General features: G+C 46.6%; 1 protein-coding gene across 3 annotated transcripts in view; it reads left to right on the plus strand.

Moving 5' to 3' along the window:
* Positions 1-3,186: 3,186 nt before the first annotated feature.
* The window catches only part of Mvp (major vault protein), a 28,801-nt gene continuing 10,859 nt past the window's right edge, over positions 3,187-21,128 (plus strand). For 2 of the 3 annotated variants that reach the window (XM_008823867.2, XM_029559058.1), the window contains exons 1-6: positions 3,192-3,265; positions 15,226-15,375; positions 15,545-15,740; positions 19,004-19,127; positions 19,233-19,364; positions 20,600-20,694. In XM_008823867.2, coding sequence (XP_008822089.1) covers positions 3,264-3,265; positions 15,226-15,375; positions 15,545-15,740; positions 19,004-19,127; positions 19,233-19,364; positions 20,600-20,694 — 699 coding nt within the window. In that variant the 5' untranslated portion in view covers positions 3,192-3,263. Of the gene's footprint in view, positions 3,266-6,423; positions 6,532-15,225; positions 15,376-15,544; positions 15,741-19,003; positions 19,128-19,232; positions 19,365-20,599; positions 20,695-21,128 lie in introns of all 3 variants that reach the window. The other variant, XM_008823869.2, reaches the window with a different exon arrangement.

Consider the following 21,128-nt stretch of genomic DNA (forward strand, 5'->3'; position numbering starts at 1 on the left):
TGCCCTGATTTTTATTATTTCTTCTTGACTGCTGGGTTTGGGTTTCATTTGTTGCTGCTTTTCAAGTGTCTTGAGTTGCAATGTTAAGTCATTTATTTGTGTGCTTTCCCATTTTTTGACATAGGCACTTAGAGCTATAAACTCCCCTCTAAGGACAGATTTCAGTGTTCCAGAGGTTTTGTTTTGTTGTATTGTCCTTTTCATTTAGTTCCAGGAATACTTTTATTTCTTTCTTAATTTCTCTTTTAACACATTCATCATTCAGGAGTGTGTGGTTTTTATTTCCATGTGTTCATGTGGTGACTAGGGCTTCTTCTGTTGTTGATTTTAAGCTTTATTGCATTGTGGTCTGATAGAATGCATGCAATTACTTAAATATTTTTGTATTTGTTGAGGCTTTCTTTGTGCCCCAGTGTGTGGTTGATTTTGGAGAAAGTTCCATGGGGCACTGAGTAGAAAGTATATTCTTTGGTGTTTATGTGAAATATTCGATAGATGTCTGTTAGGTCCATTTGATATATGGTTTTGTTTAATTCAGATGTCTCTGTTGATTCTCTGTCCCGTTCTGTTGATCTAATAAAGACAGTGGGGTATTAAAGTCCCCCTACTATTAATGAGTCAGGATTAATCTGGGTCTTAAAGTCCTGTGGTATTGTTTTTATGAAGTTGGGTGCACCAGAGTTTGGTGAATATATGTTCATGATTGTCGTATCTTCTTGGTTTATTGTTCGTTTGATCAGAATGAAGTGGGCCTTATCTCTTCTAATTAGTTTTAGTTTAAAGTTGATTTTGTCAGATATTAGAATTGCAATGCCTGCTTTTTTTCTTAGTACCATTTACTTGGTATATTTTTTTCCATCCTTTCACCTTAAGATAGTGCCTGTCAGGCCAGGTGTGGTGGTGCACGCCTTTAGTCCCAGCACTCGGGAGGCAGAGGCAGGGGGGGCTTTTTTGGATGAAGGGCCGCCTGCTTTTCATAGTAAATTCCAGGACAGCTGGGGGGTGAGGAAGAGCCTCTCTCAAAAAAACCAAAAAAAAAAAAAAAAAAAGATAGTGCCTGTCCTTGAAAGTGAGATGAGTTTCTTACAGACAACATAAAGGTGGGTTTTGTTTCTTAATCCATTCACCTAGTCTTTGTCTTTTAACTGGGGAGTTCAGTCTGTTATGTCATGAAAGATTTTTCAACTGTAATAGACTTTTTGGCTGGGTATAGTAATCTGGGTTGGCATCTGTGGTCATTTAAAACTGGGGATATTTTGGTCCAGTCTCTTCTGGCTTTCATAGTTTGCACTGAAAAGTCAACTGTAATCCTAATGGGTTTTCCTTTAGATGTGACTTCTTGTTTATCTTTTTCAGCTTTCAGAATTGTCTCTTTGTTCTGTATGTTTAGTGTTTTTACTATGATGTGCCATGGAAAGTTTCTTTTCTGGTCCTGTCTGTTTGGTGTTCTATATGCTTCTTGTATTTGTATGGGCATATCTTTCTTTAATTTTGGGAAATTTTCTTCTATGATTCTGTTGACTATCTGGTCCATGCCATTTCTTGGGATTCTTCTCCTTCCTATATGCCTATGATTCGTAAGTTTGGTATTTTATGGTGTTACACGATTCCTGCATATTCCATTCTTGTGCTTTCTTAAATTTTTCATAATCTTTGCTTGAGTGTTCTAGTTTGTCCACTTTATCTTCAAGTCTTGATATTCTGTTTTCCATTTCATTCATCCTATTGGCAAGGCTTTCTCCTGTCGTTTCTAATTGGATTACTGAGTGATTCAGTTCCTTCTTCATTTCCGCCTGAGTAGTCTTTAGTTCTTTTCTGAATTCATTCAGAAGTTTATCCCTATCTTCCTTAAGTTCTTTGATTTCTTTGTTCTTTAAATTCACTGAAGTCTTTTTATTGTTTTTATAATTGTTCTTTTGAGTTATTGGTATTTGGTAGAGATATGTTATTTTTGTTTTTCATGTTATTATTTTTTTCTGTGATTTTGACGTGAATTCCTTTTGTAGTTTCTTATTCTTGTGTGAGACTCAAGCCTTCAAGTTTAGGCCTGCTTCTTTTTGTAAACTTTATGTGCCTTTGTAGTTTACTTTTTGGGCACAAAGAGCTGGTTCCTCTAAGCTTCCAGTTCTCTCTTTTGATTTTATATTGGAGTGGCCAGATTGCTTTTGTCTTCAGAAGTTCCCACAGAGGCCCAAGTCAGATGAGCATCAGATGCTACCAGGCTTTCACCCTGGATCCCTCCAGGAAAGATTTTGGCCTTAGGGAATTTGGGGGTTGGACTGGCCTAGGAGCCGGGGCCAGGAAAGATGCTGGTCTCTGGCAGCTGGTAGCCATGACACTCAGAGATGCAAAGGGAGATGGGGGTGGGAAGAGGTCCCAAGGGCTCCTGGGGACTGCACTGAGGAACTGGGTTGTTCTAGATACAAAGGATCAGGAAGCCAAGAGGTCAGTCCCGGTGTCCAGGAATGAGGCTGGAGGGTTGTGCAGCCCAGGGAAGCAGAAGGAGGGGAGGGCGGGACCAGGTCCAGAGGGCTCCTGGGGACCTCAAGAAGGAACTGGGTTGGTCTGTATGCAAAGGATCAGGAAGCAGTGGTGGTTCCCCAGGTGTCTGGGGTGCCAAGAGGAAGGAATGGGTCAGGACCCAGGATAGGAGGAGGGATGCGGGGAGGGGGGCGAGATGGGAGGGTGAATGAGGCTGGGGAAGTCAAGGCGCATAGGGCGAGATTGACTTACCCCTGAGGGAGGGAATGAGGCTGGGGGATCGACTTACCCAGGAGAGAGGCTGCAGGTGGTGCAGGCCCAGGGAAACTTGTTGATCTTTTTTGAGACAGGGTCTCCCTCTAGCTTCAGCTGGCCTGAAACTTGCTATGTAGAGCAGGCTGGCCTGCCTCTGCCTCCCAAGTGCTGAGATTAAAGGCTTGTGGCACCACACCTAACAAAGAGTGGCAGAATTGTATTCACCATGTTGGAAAATTGGAGCCCCATGAGGCAGAGGTACACTCAGTCACCATCTGACCCCTTATCAGGCCCTCTAACCCTCTTGAGTTGCAATCCAGCCCTACCAGCTAGTGCTAGAGCAGAAATTCCTGCGCATGGGATAAACTAGTGTCTTCAGCGGCAGCCAAACTAGCCTACAGTACTGCCATGGCCCTTTAAGTACTCAAGCTCCGCCCCTGCGTGCCCAGCCCTACCGGGAAGTCATCCCTAGGATTAATGAGGGAGTTTCCAGACCTGAGGCCTGCAGCAGCCAGCTACCCTGACTGATGTGAGTACAGGACTCTGGCCCCCAGACTCCAAGCCAGTAGTGGGTGTCTGTGTCCTACAAGGCTGTCTAATCTACTTTCCAGTACCTTATTTCTGGGCCAGTAAAACCCTGATCACAGGGAAGGAAGGTGGCTTTGCTTTGGGAGGGTTCACTTTCTTGAATTTTCTGTATTTTGAACCACCTTGCCAGCATCCCTGTTCCCCCAAGTCTGACATCAGGGTTCCACCAAAGATGGAGGGTGGTGAGTTTTGTCAGGCCCAGTAGGAATACCTAGTTGCTCTGGAGGCTGAAACAAGAGGCTGTCTTGAGCCCAGGAATCCTGGCCTAGTTGGTTGGTTGGTTGGTTTTTCTCTTCTTTTTTTTTTCTGAGACAGGGTTCCTTTTTTTAAATTTTTAAAAAAATTTTTATGTGTATGGGTGTATTGCCTGCATGTAGGTAAGTGCACCCATATCGTGCAATGCCTGCAGAGGTCAGAGAGACTGTCAGATCCCCTGGGACTGGAGTTACAGACAGTTCTTAGCTGCCATGTGGGTGCTGGGGTTCGAACTCAGTGTTGTGCAAGAACAATCAGTGTTCTTAACTGCTGAGCCATCTCTCCAGCCCTGAGATGGGGTTTCTTATTGCCCAAACTGGCCTTGAATTCAGTCTGTAGCCAAAGATGACCTTGAACTTCTAATCCTCTTGCCTCTACATCCTGAACGAGTGCTGGGATTACAGGTGTATGCCACTACCAGTTTTAGTCAGTGCTGGGGATGAAACCTAGAGTTGCATGCGTTTTAGGCAGGCACTGTACCAAATGAATGATTCCCCAGAAAAAATGGGGTCCAGGAGATAGATCCCTATCTCTTAAAATGGGGTCCAGGAGATATAATTCAGTGGCACCACATATCTATCATGTGGTTGGTCCCTAGCACCACCAAAATTTTTAAAAAATTAGGGAACCTGGCTCACTTCTGTAAACCAACCCAGCCCTTGCGCAGCTGAGACAGAAAGCATGCTAGAAGTTTGAGGCTAGCCTGCACTACAGTGTAAGCCTCTACCTCAAAAATAGAGAGAAAAACAACAAAAATCATTTAGGGAACCTTATAGAATCTGTTGAGTTCACCTTGGAGCTGGGTTGTTTTTGGCTTTACTCACCCTCATGCCCCAAGGGCCTCAGCTCTGCCTTTTTCTCTTGAACAACCAGCATTTGATTTGTCCCCGTTGAGTCTCCAGCTCTGCTAACTGTGGAGGTTTCCTACTGCCTTGTCCAGGGCTGTGCCGACCATGGACTTTGGCTTATCACTGCAGAAGTAGCAGCAGGATGACCGTAAGGAGGCTTGACTTCCAGAAGGGGCAGTTTCCTGAGCAGAAGGGTCTTTGTGGGAGGGGGAAGTGAAAATTATGAGGCTCACACCCACCTGCCTGAGAGTCTAAGGATCTTAGAGTTGTGTTTGGAGTAGAACACTCCCGAGTTTATGTCTTCTGCTGCTGGCCTGTGGGCCCGTTGGCTGTGGAAGAGAGGCTGACCATCACATAAAGTGCCAATTTGTTCTCCCAGAAACGCCTGTCTGCTTCTCTGCCTTTGGCCCACAAGGCACCCAGCCTGCCCTGAGGTGGGGCAGTTGGGCAGGACAGCCACCACCTTCAGTTCCCTACTGTGTGTGTCAAACCCTCATACCTCCAGGTTGTGGTAGAGCAAAGGCTGGGCCCTGGCCCATTATAAAAAAGCACACGCCTTTAATCCTAGCACTTGGGAGGCAAAGGCAGGTGAATCTCTATAAATTCAAGGCCAGCCTAGTCTACATAGTGAGTTCTAGGACAGCTGGGGCTACAAGGAGACCCTGTCTCAAAAAGACAAAAAAAAAAAAAAAAAAGCCCCTGCCTCCCGAATGCTGGGATCAAAGGCGTGCACCACCACGCCTGGCACAAAAATGTTTACCTTTAAATTGCCATTGACACACCATTTCCTGGGCAGTAACCAACCCCACCCAAGTCCTTTAAGTCCAGTTTGGCCTCCCTGATACTTTTGTCTAATCATCCTGCCTCCTGTCACAATAACTCAGGGATGAAGACTGGCCAGCCTTCAAGAACTGTGTGACTCTGAACAAGACCTTAGCTTCCTTGGGTTGATAAGATGAGTTAATTGAAGGTCCTTAACACATTTTGTGGCACAGATTGTTCAAAGTATGAGCTGTTATGTGAGGGTGCTTGCCTCAGATGTTGCAGAGTTGCTCTCATGGAAAACTTTGACATTCTGGATCCTGGGTAAGGCCTGGGAAGCAATGTGAATAGGATTAAGTGTCTCAGCCAGAAGCTAGGTGTGGCAGCAGAGCCGGTAGTCCCAGTTTCTTGGTAGATAAGGCAGGAGGACTGTTAGAACCCAGGAATTCTTGGCCAGCCTGGGCAACATAAGACTCCTCAAAAGAAACCAGTGAGGCTGGAGAGATGATTCGGTGGTTAAGACTGCTTGTTGCAGCCAGGCATGGTGGTGCATGCCTTTAATGCACAGGGAGGCAGAGGCAGGCAGATCTCTTGTGAGTTCCAGGCCAGCTGGGGCTATAGGAAGACCCTCTCTCAAAAAGGTTAGAAAAAAAAAAAAGACTGCTTGTTTCTCTTCCAGAGAACCTGAGTTTGGTTTCCAGCACCCACACACATTTCAGGTGGCTCAGGGCCATGAAGCCCTCTTCTGGCTTCCATTGGCATCCACACACGGGACAGGCACACAAGTAGAAATTTTAAAAGGAAAAGAATCCCAGCTAAATTACGTTTAGCAGAGAAAACTTTGATCTTGATCAGAGGTTTTGAATCCTGGCTCCTGGGCCACTTTTATGTCCAGTGATTGGCACTCACTGGAGCAACTGGGGAGCAGAATCCTGGGCTGGCAGAGTTCCTTGGCACCTGGTGGTCACCAAGCTGCTCCCCTACCACAAAGCGGCCTAGTTGGGCTGAAGCTCAGGTTAAGATTTTCTTTTCCTGACTCTCTTGCTGTTAAGATTTTCTCTTTCTTTGGGCATGATGGTGTATGTTCTTGGGAGGCAGAGGGGGATCTCTGTGAGTTTGAGGGCAACCTGGTCTCCATAGTGAGTTCCAGGCCAGCCCTGCAGGGCTACATAGTTAGACCCCCTTGTCTCAAAGAAAAGAAAGAATTCTCTTCCCCTCTCTCCTCTTTCCCCAGGGTCTCACTTTATAGCCTTGCCTAGGCTGGTACTCCCTGTGTAGTCCAGGCTGACTTCAATTTTGTGCCAATCTTTCTGCCACAAGTTCCTGAGTGTTGGGATTACAGGTATGAACCACCACACCAGGCATAAAGATTTTCTCAAGGGAACCAGTGAGATGGCTCAGCAGGTAAAGGCCCTTGCCACCAAGCCTGATGATGACCAGAGTTCAATCCTCAGAACCATCAGGGTGGAAGGAGAGGTCAGCAAAGGAGAGCTCCACTGAAGAAAGTCCCACTCATACTGAATATGCACCTTTTCCTAAGCCCACAGTCGGTGGCAGTCTGGTGACAGGGCTAGATCAGCATCTTCTTCAATGGGCCTGCCTGCACCAAAAGTCCAGAGTTGGGGACAAAGGAGCTACTTGAAGCTGGGCAAGCTTGAGGGGAGGGGCTGGAATGAATAAAATTCCCACCCTGGGTGGAGCCTTTCAGGTTTGTAATCTCAGCACTTGGGAGGTATATTTTGAAGGAAGATGAGGAGGCGGCTCCAGGGTGGTGGGAGTAAGTTTATTTCCTCATAAGCCCAAGAAGGGCGCTTGTCACAAAGTGAAAGAGGGAAGTCACCAGGCTAGCTTCAGCTGGGTAGTGTTAATGTAGTCTACATACTTAGTGTTGACTTTGGGAAATTGAAACTTAGCCACAGGAAAAGGAACCATTCAATCTGGAATGTAATCATAGCTGGAATGGGCTTGCCTCCCCACTCACAGGTGACGGTTGGAAGGTCAGGATTCCTGATCATCCTCAGCCTATTATCGAGTTCAGGACCACCTTGGACTGGAGACCCTGTGCTTGAGGAGCAGTCTGATTGGTTGACGTGTGAGAGACATGTCCTCCCTTCTCTAATACCTGCAGCCTCAGGACACGGTTACTTTACTGCCACTTCACAGTCCAGCAAAGGAAGGCTCAGTGACTTTCAGTTTCTGTGAGTCACTGTTCGGAGTCGTGCTGGATGGTGGGACCTAACAGGCTGACAGCCCCCTACTGCTCCTCTTTATTGTTTGGTTCTTTTTTTTAAATTTATTTTTATGTTATGTGTATGAGTGTTTTGCCTGCATGTATGTGTGCACCATGTGCACGTAGTGCCCTCAGGCCAGAAGAGGCTGTCTGATCCCCTGGAACTGGAGTTGTGAGTGGTTGTTAGCTGCCATGTGGGTGCTGGGAACTGAACCCAGGCTCTCTGCAGGAGCAGCCAGTGCTCTTAACTACTGAGCCATCTCTCTAGCCCCTGTTTTGTTCTTGTGATACGGTCTCACACTGTACCTGAGCCGGTTGGAAACTTACTACCTAGTTCAGGCTTGCGTGAAGCTGCAAACTTCTGCCTCCTAAATGCTGGGATTACTGCCTCTTTATTCCTTTAGATTATTTCTCTCTATATAACCCATGCCAGCCTTGAACTGCTGATCCTCCTACCTTCATCTTCAGAGTGGTTTTCAATTTTTTTGAGTCAGTGTGAGAGCTTTTAAAAATAGTGGCGCTGCTGGCCATGGTGGCACATGCCTTTAATCCCAGCACTTGGGAGGCAGAGGCAGACAGATCTCTGTGAGTTTGAGGACAGCCTAGTCTACATAGGAAGTTCCAAGGGTTACATAGTAAGAGCCTGTCTCAAAAAAATATTTTAATTAAAAAAAATCAGTGGTAGACCCTACCCTGTACCAATAAATCCAAATCCCCAGAGATACATGGCCTGAGGAAATCCCCAGCCACCTCTAAATCTCCAGCTGGTTGAGGTGGTGCACCTACACTTCCCATTCTTTGCCATGTGCCCAAATCTTGGGGAATCTGGTAAAAATGTGGGTTGATTCTGCAGCTCTGAGGTGGAATGAGACTGTCACTATCAGGCCTGCAGATCATGTCCCTGCTGCTCCCTGAAGACCACCTGGCACTGGCTGTTTCAAATTCACTGTGCCAGCCACTCGAAGGGAATCCTGAAGATGTCTCAAATGGAGTGATTTGTGACTCGTATTGATTTTGGCTGATGCATCAATATTACATTTGAGCTAAGAGATTAGGAATGAAGCCAAGTATAGTAGCGTATACCAATATTCCTATCACTCGGAACACTACAGCAGGAGGATTGCCTTGAGTTCAAGGCTAGTGTGGGCTACATAGTATTCTGTCAACCAGGGTTACATAGCAAAACCCTGTTTCCAAAAGGAAAAAGAAAGGAACACATGGTGACTCATACCTGTCATCCCAGCATTTGAGAGGCTGAGGTAGGAAGATTGCCATGAGCTCAAGGCCAGCCTGGCTGGTGGAGTGAACCCTTCTAAGAAAAGAGACTGGGATCGAGAGCCTCTCCCTGTTTTGCATTTGCTGTACTGGGGATTAATCTCAGGGTTTGGCACAAACACATCACCACAGAGCTATGCCCCTAGCCCACAAGCCCTACTTTGAATTGTACGATGAACCCAGCTTCTGTTACCAATAATATGGTAAAAACTGTTTATGGTTCTTGCAGAAACTTCTTGACACTTGAAGCACTTATAATCAGGCAAGACTTGGGAGCTGACTGGGGGCAGATCTGAGAGACAGAGACAGAGGGAGATTTTAGTAGGCAAAACTTGGGGCCAGACCTGAGATGCTGGGCAGGACCATCTGAAGGTTGGCACAATCCTTTACCACTGTCTTTTGAGGGTCCTGACAATTGACGTAAAAAGCATGAACTCTACACGTCATTTGTAAACTACTAGAGTCTGAGACTTGCCACAGATACAGTGGCAGGGGTGTAAAAGCAGGACCTGCTCTGAAAGAATTTGCAGGTGGTCTTGGTAGAAAACACAACTGTATGGTATGGTAGGGGAGTAGTCAGGGACATGAAATGAGATCCTGGAACTGAAGCAGGGGCTTGGCCTCAGAACAAGGCAGGAACCTAGCTTGGTTAGCTAACTATGACAAAGTCTTGCTGAGTCACTGAGCTGAGCAAGGCTCTCAGCCCCCTGACTAAGCCCAGCTGGGGTAGCAGATGGTGGAGAGGCCTCAGCCATGGGGAATGGGGCAATGTCCAATGAAGAGCCAATAGTGGCTATTCCTAGAGCCTATTCCCACCTGAGGGCCTTCTAGAGTTCACATGTTCTCTGTGGGGCCTCTGAACCCTGCTGGAATCCCAAGCCCTTCCTCTTGTCCCATTCGGTTTTTTGGCCAAGCTGCAGAGAACCTGGCAAAGGAGCCCCCAGGGAAAAGCTGCACTTGACTGTGGGAAGGGCTGCTTTGCTGTGCCTCTACCCAGCAAAGTCATACCTGGGTCACAGCTGGGGCGACACAAGACTTTTGCTACCATCCTAACCAATAAACAAGTGAGAGTTAAGCCTGAATGCCAAGTTGGGGAGAAGGCCTCAGTCAGCACATCCCTCCCTGTGTAGGAAAATCAGGCTTTGATCCCTGTCTGTCCTCCATAGTGCCATTTCCTCTCCTGGAGCAGCTGTGGAGTAGAAGCAAAGGTGAACACACTGGGCAGTGGCAAAAACACAGGGCAGGAGTAAGAGTGGGAAGAACAGAACCAGGAATCAGAGGGAGACTCTTAGTCCAAAAACAGGAGCCAGAGCTCAGAAGTTAGAAAACTAACCCGCCTATGAGTTTAGGGAAATTAGCCTCAAGCAAAAAAAAAATCCGTCAAGCAAAGTATCCAGGTCAAATTCCATACAAGATAAAACACCAAGAGGCAATGTGTCAGTTACTTTATGCATCCTTTGGACAAAGGAGGAACAGAAGCACCTTGAGAATTTTTCTCACAGGCAGAGTTGAGATCCTAGGCAGCTGGTCACTCTGCATCCATTGGAAGTCAGAAGAAGAGTTGAATGCTAGTACTTAGCTCACTTTCTCCTTTTTATTCAGCCTGGGACCTGAGCCCATAGAACAGTGCCACCCACAGTTAGACTATGTTTTCCCACCTCATAGAAACTCTCTCACAGATATGCCCTGAGATTTGTCTCCTTGTTAATTCTAGATACTATTGACCATTGCAAGCAGAATTATATCCCTCTGATGTAGAAAGTATGCCCCTCCACCAAATAAAAGCATCAAAACTGTAACCTCAGGAAAAATAGCTCAGTTGGTAAAGTGGTTGCCATACATGCACAAGGTCCCTAGTTCAAGCCCCAGCACCCACATAAAAAAACATGCACTGTAAATCATAGCTCCACTGGACCCTGCTGGCCAACCAACCTTAGTGGAATTGGCAAGTTGCAGCTCCTAGTTAGAGACAATCTAGTCTTTAAAAAAATATTTTATTTATTAGTTTTATTATTTTATGTGTATGAGTGTATTGCCTACATATATGTAAGCGTACCCGTGTAGTGCAATGCCCACAGAGCTCAGAAGAGAGCGTTGGATTCCCCTGGAACTAGAGTTAACAGATGGTTGTTAGCCACCATGTGGGTACTGAGAATCAAACCCTGGTTCTCTGCAAGAGCAGCCAGTACTCTTAACCACTGAACCATTCCTCCGGTTCTGATAATCTGGTTTTTTAAAGAAAAAAACAGAACAAAACACCAATTTAGGGCTAGAGAGATGATTCCGCAGGTAAGGGGTGCTTGCTGCTAAGCCTGGCAACCTGAGTTCGAACTCTAGGATCCACATTATGGAAAGATAACCAACTCTATTCAGAGAATCATTCTGACTTGCATACACACACCATGGCATACAGCTCCAGGGGTGTCTGATGCCTCTGACTTTTGAGAGTGTCTGCAGACAGGCAGAGAGAGAGAGAGAGAGAGAGAATAGATAGATGGATGATAGATAGATGATAGACAGAAAGACAGATAGTAATTTAATAAATAAAAAAATAAAAGGTGGATGGCCTCCACATACACCTGTACATACACATGCATATACATATACACACTCCAAACAAACAAAAACCCTATAACCTTTTTCATTCCACTTTTTGGGGTTTTTTTGTTTGTTTGTTTTAAGATGGGGTGTCATACAACCCAGGGTGGTCTCTGATTCCGTGTATAGCTAAGAATAACTTTAGACTCCTGATCCTCCTGCCTCTACCTTCTGAGTGCTGGATTACAAGTATATGCCAGCCACCATGCCAGTTTATGTGACGCATATGATCGAACCCAAGGCTTCATGCATGCTAGGCAACCACTCTACCAATGGAACCACACCCCCAGCCTAGCCTCAGCCTTCTGAATCCAGGTCCCTAACCAGTGTGCCAATATTTTGTGCCTCCTTTTGAAAAAGGACCAACTGAGGATGTAGCTTAGTGGTAGAGAGTTTGTCTAGTGTCTGTGAGTCCTAGGCTCAATCCTCAATACTGCCATAATAATAATAATAATAATTATTATTATTATTATTATTATTGAGATACAGTCTCACTATGTAGATAAGGCTGGCCTCAAACTCACAGAGATTTGCCTGCCTCTGCCTCCTGAGTGCTAGGATTTGAAGGCATGTACTACCACACCCAGCAACAATAAATTGTTTTAAAAGAATCAGACATTGCCTCAGAGCTGGAGTCCTGATAGTGCCACTTTTTGTGTGAATGAGTCATTGGCCTTATCTGGGTCACAATACTTAGAACTGTATTATTTAAAATGGGATCAACCAGCCACAGTGGCCTATTTAAATTAAAATTTAAGAAGTCCCCCCACCCCCATGTGGGGGACTGAATCTAGGGCCTCATGCTCTACTGGTGAGCTATACTGCTACCCAAATTAAATCCCCCCCCCAGGGATGTAATATAGCTCAGTCATAGAGCATTTGCCCAGCATATGCAAGACTGTGGGCTACAATCCCAACACTGCAAAACCAAACAAAAGCTTTAACCAGACATTGCAGTGTATGCCTGTAACTCCAGCACTCAGGAGGTTAATCAGGAGGATAGAGGGTTTAAAACCAGCCTGGGCCACAAAACAAGACCCAGTCTCAAAAGGAAGAAAAAAAAAAAGTAACAATCTATTTTCTCAGAGGAACTAGCCACATTCCCCATGTTCAGTAGAACTGGGTGTGGCAGAAGCAGGCCAGAGGCAGAGCAGATGTAGAATATTGACAGGTGCTAGAGAGATGGCTCAGCAGTTAAGAATGTAGGCTGCTAGCCAGGCATGGTGGTTCACGCCTTTAATCCCAGCACTTGGGAGTCAGAGGCAGGTGGATCTCTGAGAGGCTGAGGGCAGCCTGGTTTACATAGCAAGTTCCAAGGCTGCAGGGAGACCCTGTCTCAATAAGAAAAAAAAAAAGAATGAATGAATGAATGCTGGCTTGCTGGCCACCTGTGGATGCGAAGCTCACAACTTCCCGTAACTCCAGGGAGATCCAGTGCCCTCTTCTGGCCTCCACAGCATGGCTCCACAAGCACCCCTACACATATACACATAAATAAAACTAGAATAATTTTTTTTTTAATGAGCGTATTGCCTGCACGTAGGTAAGTGCACCCGTGTTGTGCAATGCCCGCAGAGGACAGAAGAGGTTGTCAGATGCCCTGGAACTGGAATTACGGACAGTTATTAGCTACCATGTGGGTGCTGGGATTCAAACCCGGGTCTTCCGCAAGAACAATCTGTGTTCTTAACTGCTGAGCCTTCTCTCCAGCCCCCTGAAATAAATTTTTTAATAATTTAGGCTCAGTTGGTAAAGACATGGTGGCACAGACCTTCAATCTCAGCACTTAGGAGGCAGAGGCAGGCAGATCTCTGTGAAATTGAGGCAGTCTGATCTACATAGTGGTTTCCAGGTCAACCAGGGCTACATAGACTCTATTTAAAAAAAACAAAAAAAGACTTTAGAATATTTCCTTTTTTTTTTTGAGACAGGGTCTCCCTGTAGCCCCAGCTGGCCTGGAACTCACTATGGTGATCAGGCTGGCCTTGAAGTCACAGAGATCCACCTGCCTCTGCCTTCTGAGTGCTGGGACTAAAGGTATGTACCACCATGCCCGGAAAATTTAGAGTATTTCTAATACTGAAGAAAGTTCTATTGGACAATACTAATTTAAAGATTTTTTAAAATTATTTGTTTGTTTGTTTGAGACAGGGTCTCACTATGTAGCACTGACACCACACCTGGCCTTTGTTTAGAGAATTTTCAACAAGAACCAGGCTGAGCACAATGATACATGCCTGTAATCCCATCACTGGGGAGGCAGAGACAGGAGGATCACAAATTCATGGCCAGCTTAGGCTATATATCAAAACTGTATAAAACAAAACAGTAGTAGGGGCTGTAGAGATGACTCAGGGGTTAAGAGCACTGACTGCTCTTGCAGAGGACCCAGGTTCAATTCCCAGCACACACATGGCAGCTAACAACCATCCGTAGTTCCAGTTCTGGGGGAATCTGATGCCCCTTTCTGACCTCTGTGGGTAAGCAGGCAACAGGTGTCCAGTATACATACATGACCTAGGAGTGAGTGACAGAGACAGCAGACTCATGCCCATCCACAGCAGGCAGCTGCTCCTTGATTCTGACATTTTTCTCATAGGGAATATGGGCATGCTATTGTATTCCTGGTCTCCTGATTCTTCAGGAGAACTGGAAATAGTGACCTTGTGAAGACTCATAATTTATAAACAAAAAAACTGAAAATGTATAGATTGTATGGATCTAATGGAACTCCTCTTGGGGCTTTTCCAGTCTTGGTTCTGTAATTTCACGGTTTCTGCCTCTTTTTTCCTGTGGGAAGCCATATCCTTTGTGTCTCACTTTCATCTCTTACTCAAGTAAGGAGCTGGTGACTAATGGGATGGCTGAACCACTGCTTTGTAGTGGCTTCCAAACGGTCTAGTGACTGGGGTACAGGTGAGCGGTACACTGTGCCAGGCATGTGCCTCAGCATGTGCCAGGCCTGGATTCAGTCTCAGCCAGGGGGAAAAAAAGGAGGAAGAGAAGAAGGAGAAGGGGAAGGGGAAGGAGAAGAAGTGGTACAGTCTCTGGGAATGAGGCTCTGCATTGCCTAGCATTGTCTGACTCGGACATACCCAAGGTTCAGGGCGTACTGGGTGTAAGAATGCGCAGTGATAGGATGTGTGACATTCACAAGCAGGTAAAGCGCTGAATGAAACCACCCAGGATTCAGAGGTAGATAGGATGGGGTGGGTGGATTAGAAAATCATCCTTCTCCCCTTTCTCTTTACCCTTACTCTACTCACAAATGCAGGCAGCTGAGGGTGTCCACAAACCAAAGAAGATGGAGGAGACCAGAATGCATTGCTGTGCTGTTAATCAGTCTGGGAACCGTTAGGTGCTGGTGGACCGCCTCTGCTGTTCTGCTTAAAGCATAGGAAGGGGAAAGGGTACAGGAGGACGTTTGAATGAACCAGGCCTTCATGAGCTCTGGAATAAAAGCTGCCTGCCTATAGAGACACCAGCAAGCTTCTCTCAGGTCCTCTGTAAGAACAGTCTGAGCTCTTCACTGCTGAGCCAGCTCTCCAGCCCCAGAACTAGGGACTTTTGACACAGGCAATGTGGAGAGGGAATGGGTAGGAGTTAGGAAAGCAGTTGGTAGTACCCTTGGGCTTCTGTAGCTAACCAGGAAGCACTTCTTGTCAGATGTGAGGTCTGGATGGGAAAGGGAGGTGTGGCAGTGCATGCCTGTAATCTCAAGAGAGGGAGACAGGGAGAGCATGAGTTCAAAGCCAGTCTGGATATAAGGTCAGGCTCTGTCTCTCAAAACAAACAAAAAGTGGCCCAGGAATCAGGAAGAGGGAGGGGGATAATCAGAGCAGAGGTAGAAAAGGGAGGGCCATCTTGAGAGTCAACCCTGCCTTGTCTCAAATGCTTTGTGCTTATCTTTTGTCTTCCCCACCTGTCTTTCAGGTTCCCACAGGGCTTGGGATTCACCATGGCAACTGAGGAGGCCATCATCCGGATACCCCCATACCACTATATCCATGTGCTGGACCAGAACAGCAATGTGTCCCGTGTGGAGGTTGGGCCAAAGACCTACATCCGGCAGGACAATGAGAGGTTGGTCTAGAGCTGTCCTGGCTAAGGGCCTAGCTGGCAGGAGCCACCTCCTCTTCCCAGTTCCCAAGCCAGAGTGGCCTCATCTGCTGGCTAGCAGGTTTCTGTTGCATTCACTGCCTCTTTTGGAGTGGGGGCCTGGGTCCTCACACCCCTTCTTACTCTCCCACAGAGTACTATTTGCACCTGTGCGCATGGTGACAGTGCCCCCACGTCACTACTGCATAGTGACCAACCCTGTGAGCCGGGATGCCCAGAACTCAGTGCTATTTGACATCACAGGGCAAGTCAGGCTTCGCCATGCTGACCAGGAGATCCGGCTCGCCCAGGATCCCTTCCCCCTGTATCCAGGGGAGGTGCTGGAAAAGGTACCTGCCTTACTCCCCCTGCACCCAACTCTGTCAGTCCTGTTGCCTGGTCCTAGGGCTCTGTACTGTTTCCTGGTGGGAAGACAAAAGCCTGTAGGAAGGGCTGGGGAGAGAGATTTGCTGATTCTCACTGGAGACAGAATTGACTCATTGCCCCTCCACTCATCTTCCCATCTACCATTCTTCACACACATCACATAGCCTTGCTCCTCTTTTGAGACTCCTGTTACACTATCTAGTCTCTCAGGTTCCAGAGCCTGCGAGAGCTTCCAGCCAGGTCTACTACGTGAGTCATGCCAAGTACAAACACTTCATTCACTGCAACAGTCACATTCTGTGGCAGAGCAAGGACAGATAAGACAAGATCCAGGTCCAGAGGCCTTGACTGTTGCCTGGGTAGACCAGAAGCCATAACAGCCAGACCCAGCTCATGTCACGCTCAAACCCTGGGCCGCCAAGCAAGGGATCCCTGCTTGCATTTCCTTGATAGTTCCACTTTCGCCTGCTTGGTATTCTGTACTTTTAAACTCTTGAGTTCCTCTACTAAACAGTGCTTTTGAGATTCTTATTGTATTTTATTTACTTTCTTATTTAGGGAGAGGAATGCATGTGTGCCATGGAGTTTGTAGAGGTCATAGGACAACTTGCAGGAGTCAGCTCTTTCCTTCTACCATGTGGGGTTAACTCAGGTTATCAGGCCTGGTAGCAAATGGCTTTATCTACCGCCCCATCTCAACAGCTCACTTTTCTTTGATGTTTTTCCTTTTTGTTTTTTACAGTGCTGGGGCTAGAACTCAGGGTCTTGTGCATGCTAGACAAGTGTTCTACAAGTCTTCTAAACCTACGACTCTTGATCAGCACTTCTTGCTCTTGAGTACCTGACATCGTGACTCTGGGAACTCTCAGACATTTGTGTTCCCTGAGATGCACACAGTTGGGGAGATGGGCACTTAGAGAGAAATAATGAGGGGGTCAGTGGTGCAGCAGGTGCTGCAGAACACTGACCGCCTGGGTTCAAACTCTCTGAGACCATGGAGGAAAGAGAACTGACTCCTGAAAAGTTGTTCTCTGATTCCACATGTGTACCATGGTACACACAGGTCTGTACTCACCCACATAAAAACACACAAACACACCTGGGGCTGGAGAGATGGCTCAGTGGTTAAGAACATTGCATGTCCTTGCAGAAGAACCAAGTTCCAATCCCAGCACCCACATGGCAGCTAACAACTGTCCGTAACTCCAGTTCCAGGGAATCCAACAGCCTCTTCTGACCTCTATAAGCATTGCATCACATGGGTGCACTTACCTACATGCAGGCAATACATGCATACACATAAAATTTTTAAAAATAATAAAATATTTTTAAAAAGAAACACACAGGGGCTGGAGAGATGGCTCAATGGTTAAGAGCACTGACTGCTCTTGCAGAGGACCCAGGTTCGATTCCCAGCACCCACATGGAGGCTACAAACCGTCCTTAACTCCAGTTCCAGGGGAATCCGCAGCCCTCTTCTGACCTCCGTGGCATTGCATAACATGGGTGCACTCACATACATGCAGGCAATACACTTGTACACATAAAATAAAAATAATAAAATATTAAAAAAGAAACACATGAACACATACAGAGTAATAATAAATAAAATAAAAATTTTATTAAAGCTAGAAATAAGCCAGGCATGGTGGCACGTGACTTTGATCCCAGCTCTCGTGAGGCAGAGGCAGGTGGATGTCTGTGAGTTCAAGGCCAGCTTGGTCTATATAGTGAATTCCAGGCCTGCTAGGGCTACAGGGAGACCCTGTCTCAAAAAAGACAAAAAAACTAGAACTAATGAGGAATGATAAAATAGTAATCCTTGCCAGGTGTGGTGCACATCGTTAATTCGTTAATCCTAGCACTTGGGAAGCAGAGGAAGGCAGATCTCTGTGAATCTGGAGTCTAAACAGTTCATAGGAACTGGGCATGGGCACATACACCTTTAATCCCAGTACTTACTTAGGCAGAGAATCTCTCATGAGTTTGAGCCAACCAGGTCTACATGGCAAGTTCTAGGTCATCCAGGGCTACATAGTAAAACTGACCCTGTCTTAAAAAAAGAAAAAGAAAGAAAAGTGCATAGGAGTTCTTTGAACTATTCTTGCAACTTTTCTGTCAATCTGAAACTGGCAAAATGAAAGTTGTTTTTTTTTTTTCTAAAAAACTATCTACACCCTTGTCTTATCTCAGACCATCTGAATCAGCCTCTGGGTGGGGAGTGATGGACGTAGGTAATTGAGAACACATATTTTGAGCTCTGTAGCCTGAGAAATGAAGCTTTCCCATCCTGGCCTCACTTTAACCTGAGGTTTCCCTGCAGACTCCCCAAGTTGGTTCACCCTCTTTATCTCTCCCAGACCTGGAAGGCTGGGAACCCTAAGTACTCCCAGACCAGGAGGGCTACAGTCAACATTTACTCGCTTTCATGATGTCTGTCTTCTCTGAGGGTTGTGGTTGTTGCTGATGGACTGAGAGACATTTTCTGATATGGTCTCCTCCTCCGTAATGACCTTGACTTTGACAATGATTTGGTCTTGACTTTTTTTTTTTTTTTGGTTATTGATTATTTTGGTTTGGTTCTGTTTTTAAAAAAACAAGGATTCTTTTTTTAATCCCTTCAAATATTTATTTTATTTTTTATTTATTTAGTTAGTTAGTTTTTGGTCTTTTTGAGACAGGGTCTCCCTATAGCCCCAGATGACCTGGAACTTGCTATGTAGACCAGGCTGGCCTCGAACTCACAGGGATCGCCTGCTTCTGCCTCCCAAGTGCTGGAATTAAAGGTGTGTGCCACCATGCCCGGCCCTTGAAGACTTTCTAGAGTGCATCAGTGCACACCAGTCTGGGAACAGTCACTGCTGAGATTTCTGGATGTTTTTCCTGCCAAGTCCTCTACCCAGTCTTGTTCTTAGTTGCTATTGGCTCTGAACAACTCCTGGGCACTTTCTGTGGAGGACATCATGCTCTTGGCTCCTCATCCCTTAGTTCTTCAGGCCTCCCACTTTGTACATGCCGCCAGGGTTTTATTTGTAGACAAGTTTTTATTTGGGGCTGCATGTGTGGCTCAGTGGTAGAATATTTGCTCGGTATACATAAGGCCCTGGATTTGATTCCTAGCACTGCACCCCACCCCAAAATTGATGCTGTGGGCTCTGATCTCCAAGCATCATGTTTGAGCCCTGGTCACAGCCTCAAACACTCTATGCCCCGTCTTTCCCTGTAGGATAATACCCCACTGCAAGTGGTTCTGCCCAACACTGCCCTGCATCTTAAGGCCCTGCTGGACTTTGAGGATAAGAATGGAGACAAGGTACTGGCAGGAGACGAGTGGCTATTTGAGGGACCTGGTGAGTTCTGTCTCCATCCCATGGGCTGTGTCTGGGCCAAGGCTTCCTGCTTCCCCTCACTACCTAAACATCTCTATCGACATTGGCTTCCTCCTACCTCTCCAGGTACATACATCCCCCAGAAGGAAGTGGAAGTCATGGAAATCATTCAAGCCACAATCATCAAACAGAACCAGGCCCTGCGGCTAAGGGCACGCAAGGAATGCTGGGACCGGGATGGCAAGGAGAGAGTGACAGGTAGGGTTAACTAGGGGCACTGCTGGTGAATGGGCAGGAAGAGCCTTGCCTGCAGGGAAAGTAGAAGCCTTTTGAAGCCTGGGCAAAGTCTCACTGCAGTTCTCCAGCCTTATCCTCCTGAATGCTAGGATTGCCAGCATGACTTGTGGCACTCCTCCTGTCTCACCCTGCCAAATATGCATGTGCCACCACTATGGATTCTCTGGTCTGTCTACCTGTCTGTCTCTTTGGGTTTTTTTGTTTGAGACAGGGTCTTGTTATGTGTCCCTGACAGCCAGGTACTGTTCACGTAGCCCAGGAAAGCTGCAAAGTCATAGCAGTCCTTCTGCCTCAGCCTCCTGAGTGCTCGGATTACAGTGCATCATCATGCCCAGCTTCCCCTGGTGCCTCTTGTGAGCTGTTGAGGTCTGCCTGCTGCTTCTTACAGTGGGTGCATTTCCACACTAGCCCCACCCTGGCCTTGGCCCTGCAGGCACATTATCTTGCCTGCATCATCTTGCCCTCCCCTACTCCTCATCATGAGCTGTGGGCAGTGGCCATGTCTTGCCTGGTTCTAGATGAAAAGGTGAAATGTTCAAATATATTGAACAAATGGGGCTTCCACTCTTGTCAGATGTGGCTGGTTCAAAATGACAGGTGGTGTCTCAGTCCTTTAACAATGCAAGATTCTACCGATTTTCCATGTGGCAAGACTGAGGCACAGCACTCAAGTTACTTGCCTAGGGTATATGGTCCGACAGGGTGTGCTGTGACTTGCTGCTGGACACTCTGGCTGCTCCAGTAAACAAACATTCACTATTGTAATAGAGACCCTTCTGTCACCCATTGTTAGAAGGAAAAACATTGGAATTTGGTGCTTAGATATGGCATAGCAAGATATAACTACAATAACTTGGCATTCCAGAAGGGCTTTTGTTGTTATTGTCTTTTGAGACAGGGTCTCCCTATGTAGCCCAGGCTGGCCTAGAACTTGAAATCCTCCCACCTCAGTCTCCTGAGTGCTAGAATTATGGGCATGTGCCACCATGCCCACCCTCTAGAAGGTCTTAAATTCTTGTGGGGCATGGGTTAGGTTTCCTCTGGCCTCATAGAGAGGAATGACTGCAGGGACCTTGCCAGGCGCTTGACTCAGGGGACAGTGGTGTTTCTTTGCTGTTCTCTGTTTTCTGGGCTGTGCACAGAGGTGTTTGTAGAAGGCATGTGGCCCTTGACTCTTCCCTCCTGCTCATGCCCAGGTGAGGAATGGCTGGTCCGTTCAGTGGGTGCCTATCTCCCAGCAGTGTTTGAAGAGGTGCTGGATTTGGTGGATGCTGTGATCCTCACAGAAAAGGTTTGTGCTCTGGGCGATGGATTAGGGAACCCTGGCTAGGTAGTTCTCAGAGTGGTAGGCAGCTCTAGAGGAAAGAGGAACAGCATTTCTGTGGTCACTAAGAAAACAGATATCAGTGTCTAGAGAGATGGCTAGCACTAAAAGCTCTTGTAGACAACACAGGTTCAATTCCCAGCATGCACGTGGCCACTAGTAACTCTGAGTTACTGTCTGTAACTCCAGTTTCAGGGGAATCCAACATCTTCTTCTGACTTCTGCAGGCAATGCACAACTTGGGTGCTCTTACACGCATGCAGGCAGTGTACACATACACATAAAAATAAATAAAAAAAGAGCCGGGCGTGGTGGCGCATACCTTTAATTCCAGCACTCGGGAGGCAGAGGCAGGCAGATCTCTGTGAGTTCAAGGCCAGCCTGGTCTACATAGTGAGTTC

This window comes from Nannospalax galili, unplaced genomic scaffold, assembly GCF_000622305.1.
Source record: "Nannospalax galili isolate Female #2095 unplaced genomic scaffold, S.galili_v1.0 scaffold788, whole genome shotgun sequence".
NCBI classification, from domain to species: Eukaryota; Metazoa; Chordata; class Mammalia; order Rodentia; family Spalacidae; genus Nannospalax; species Nannospalax galili.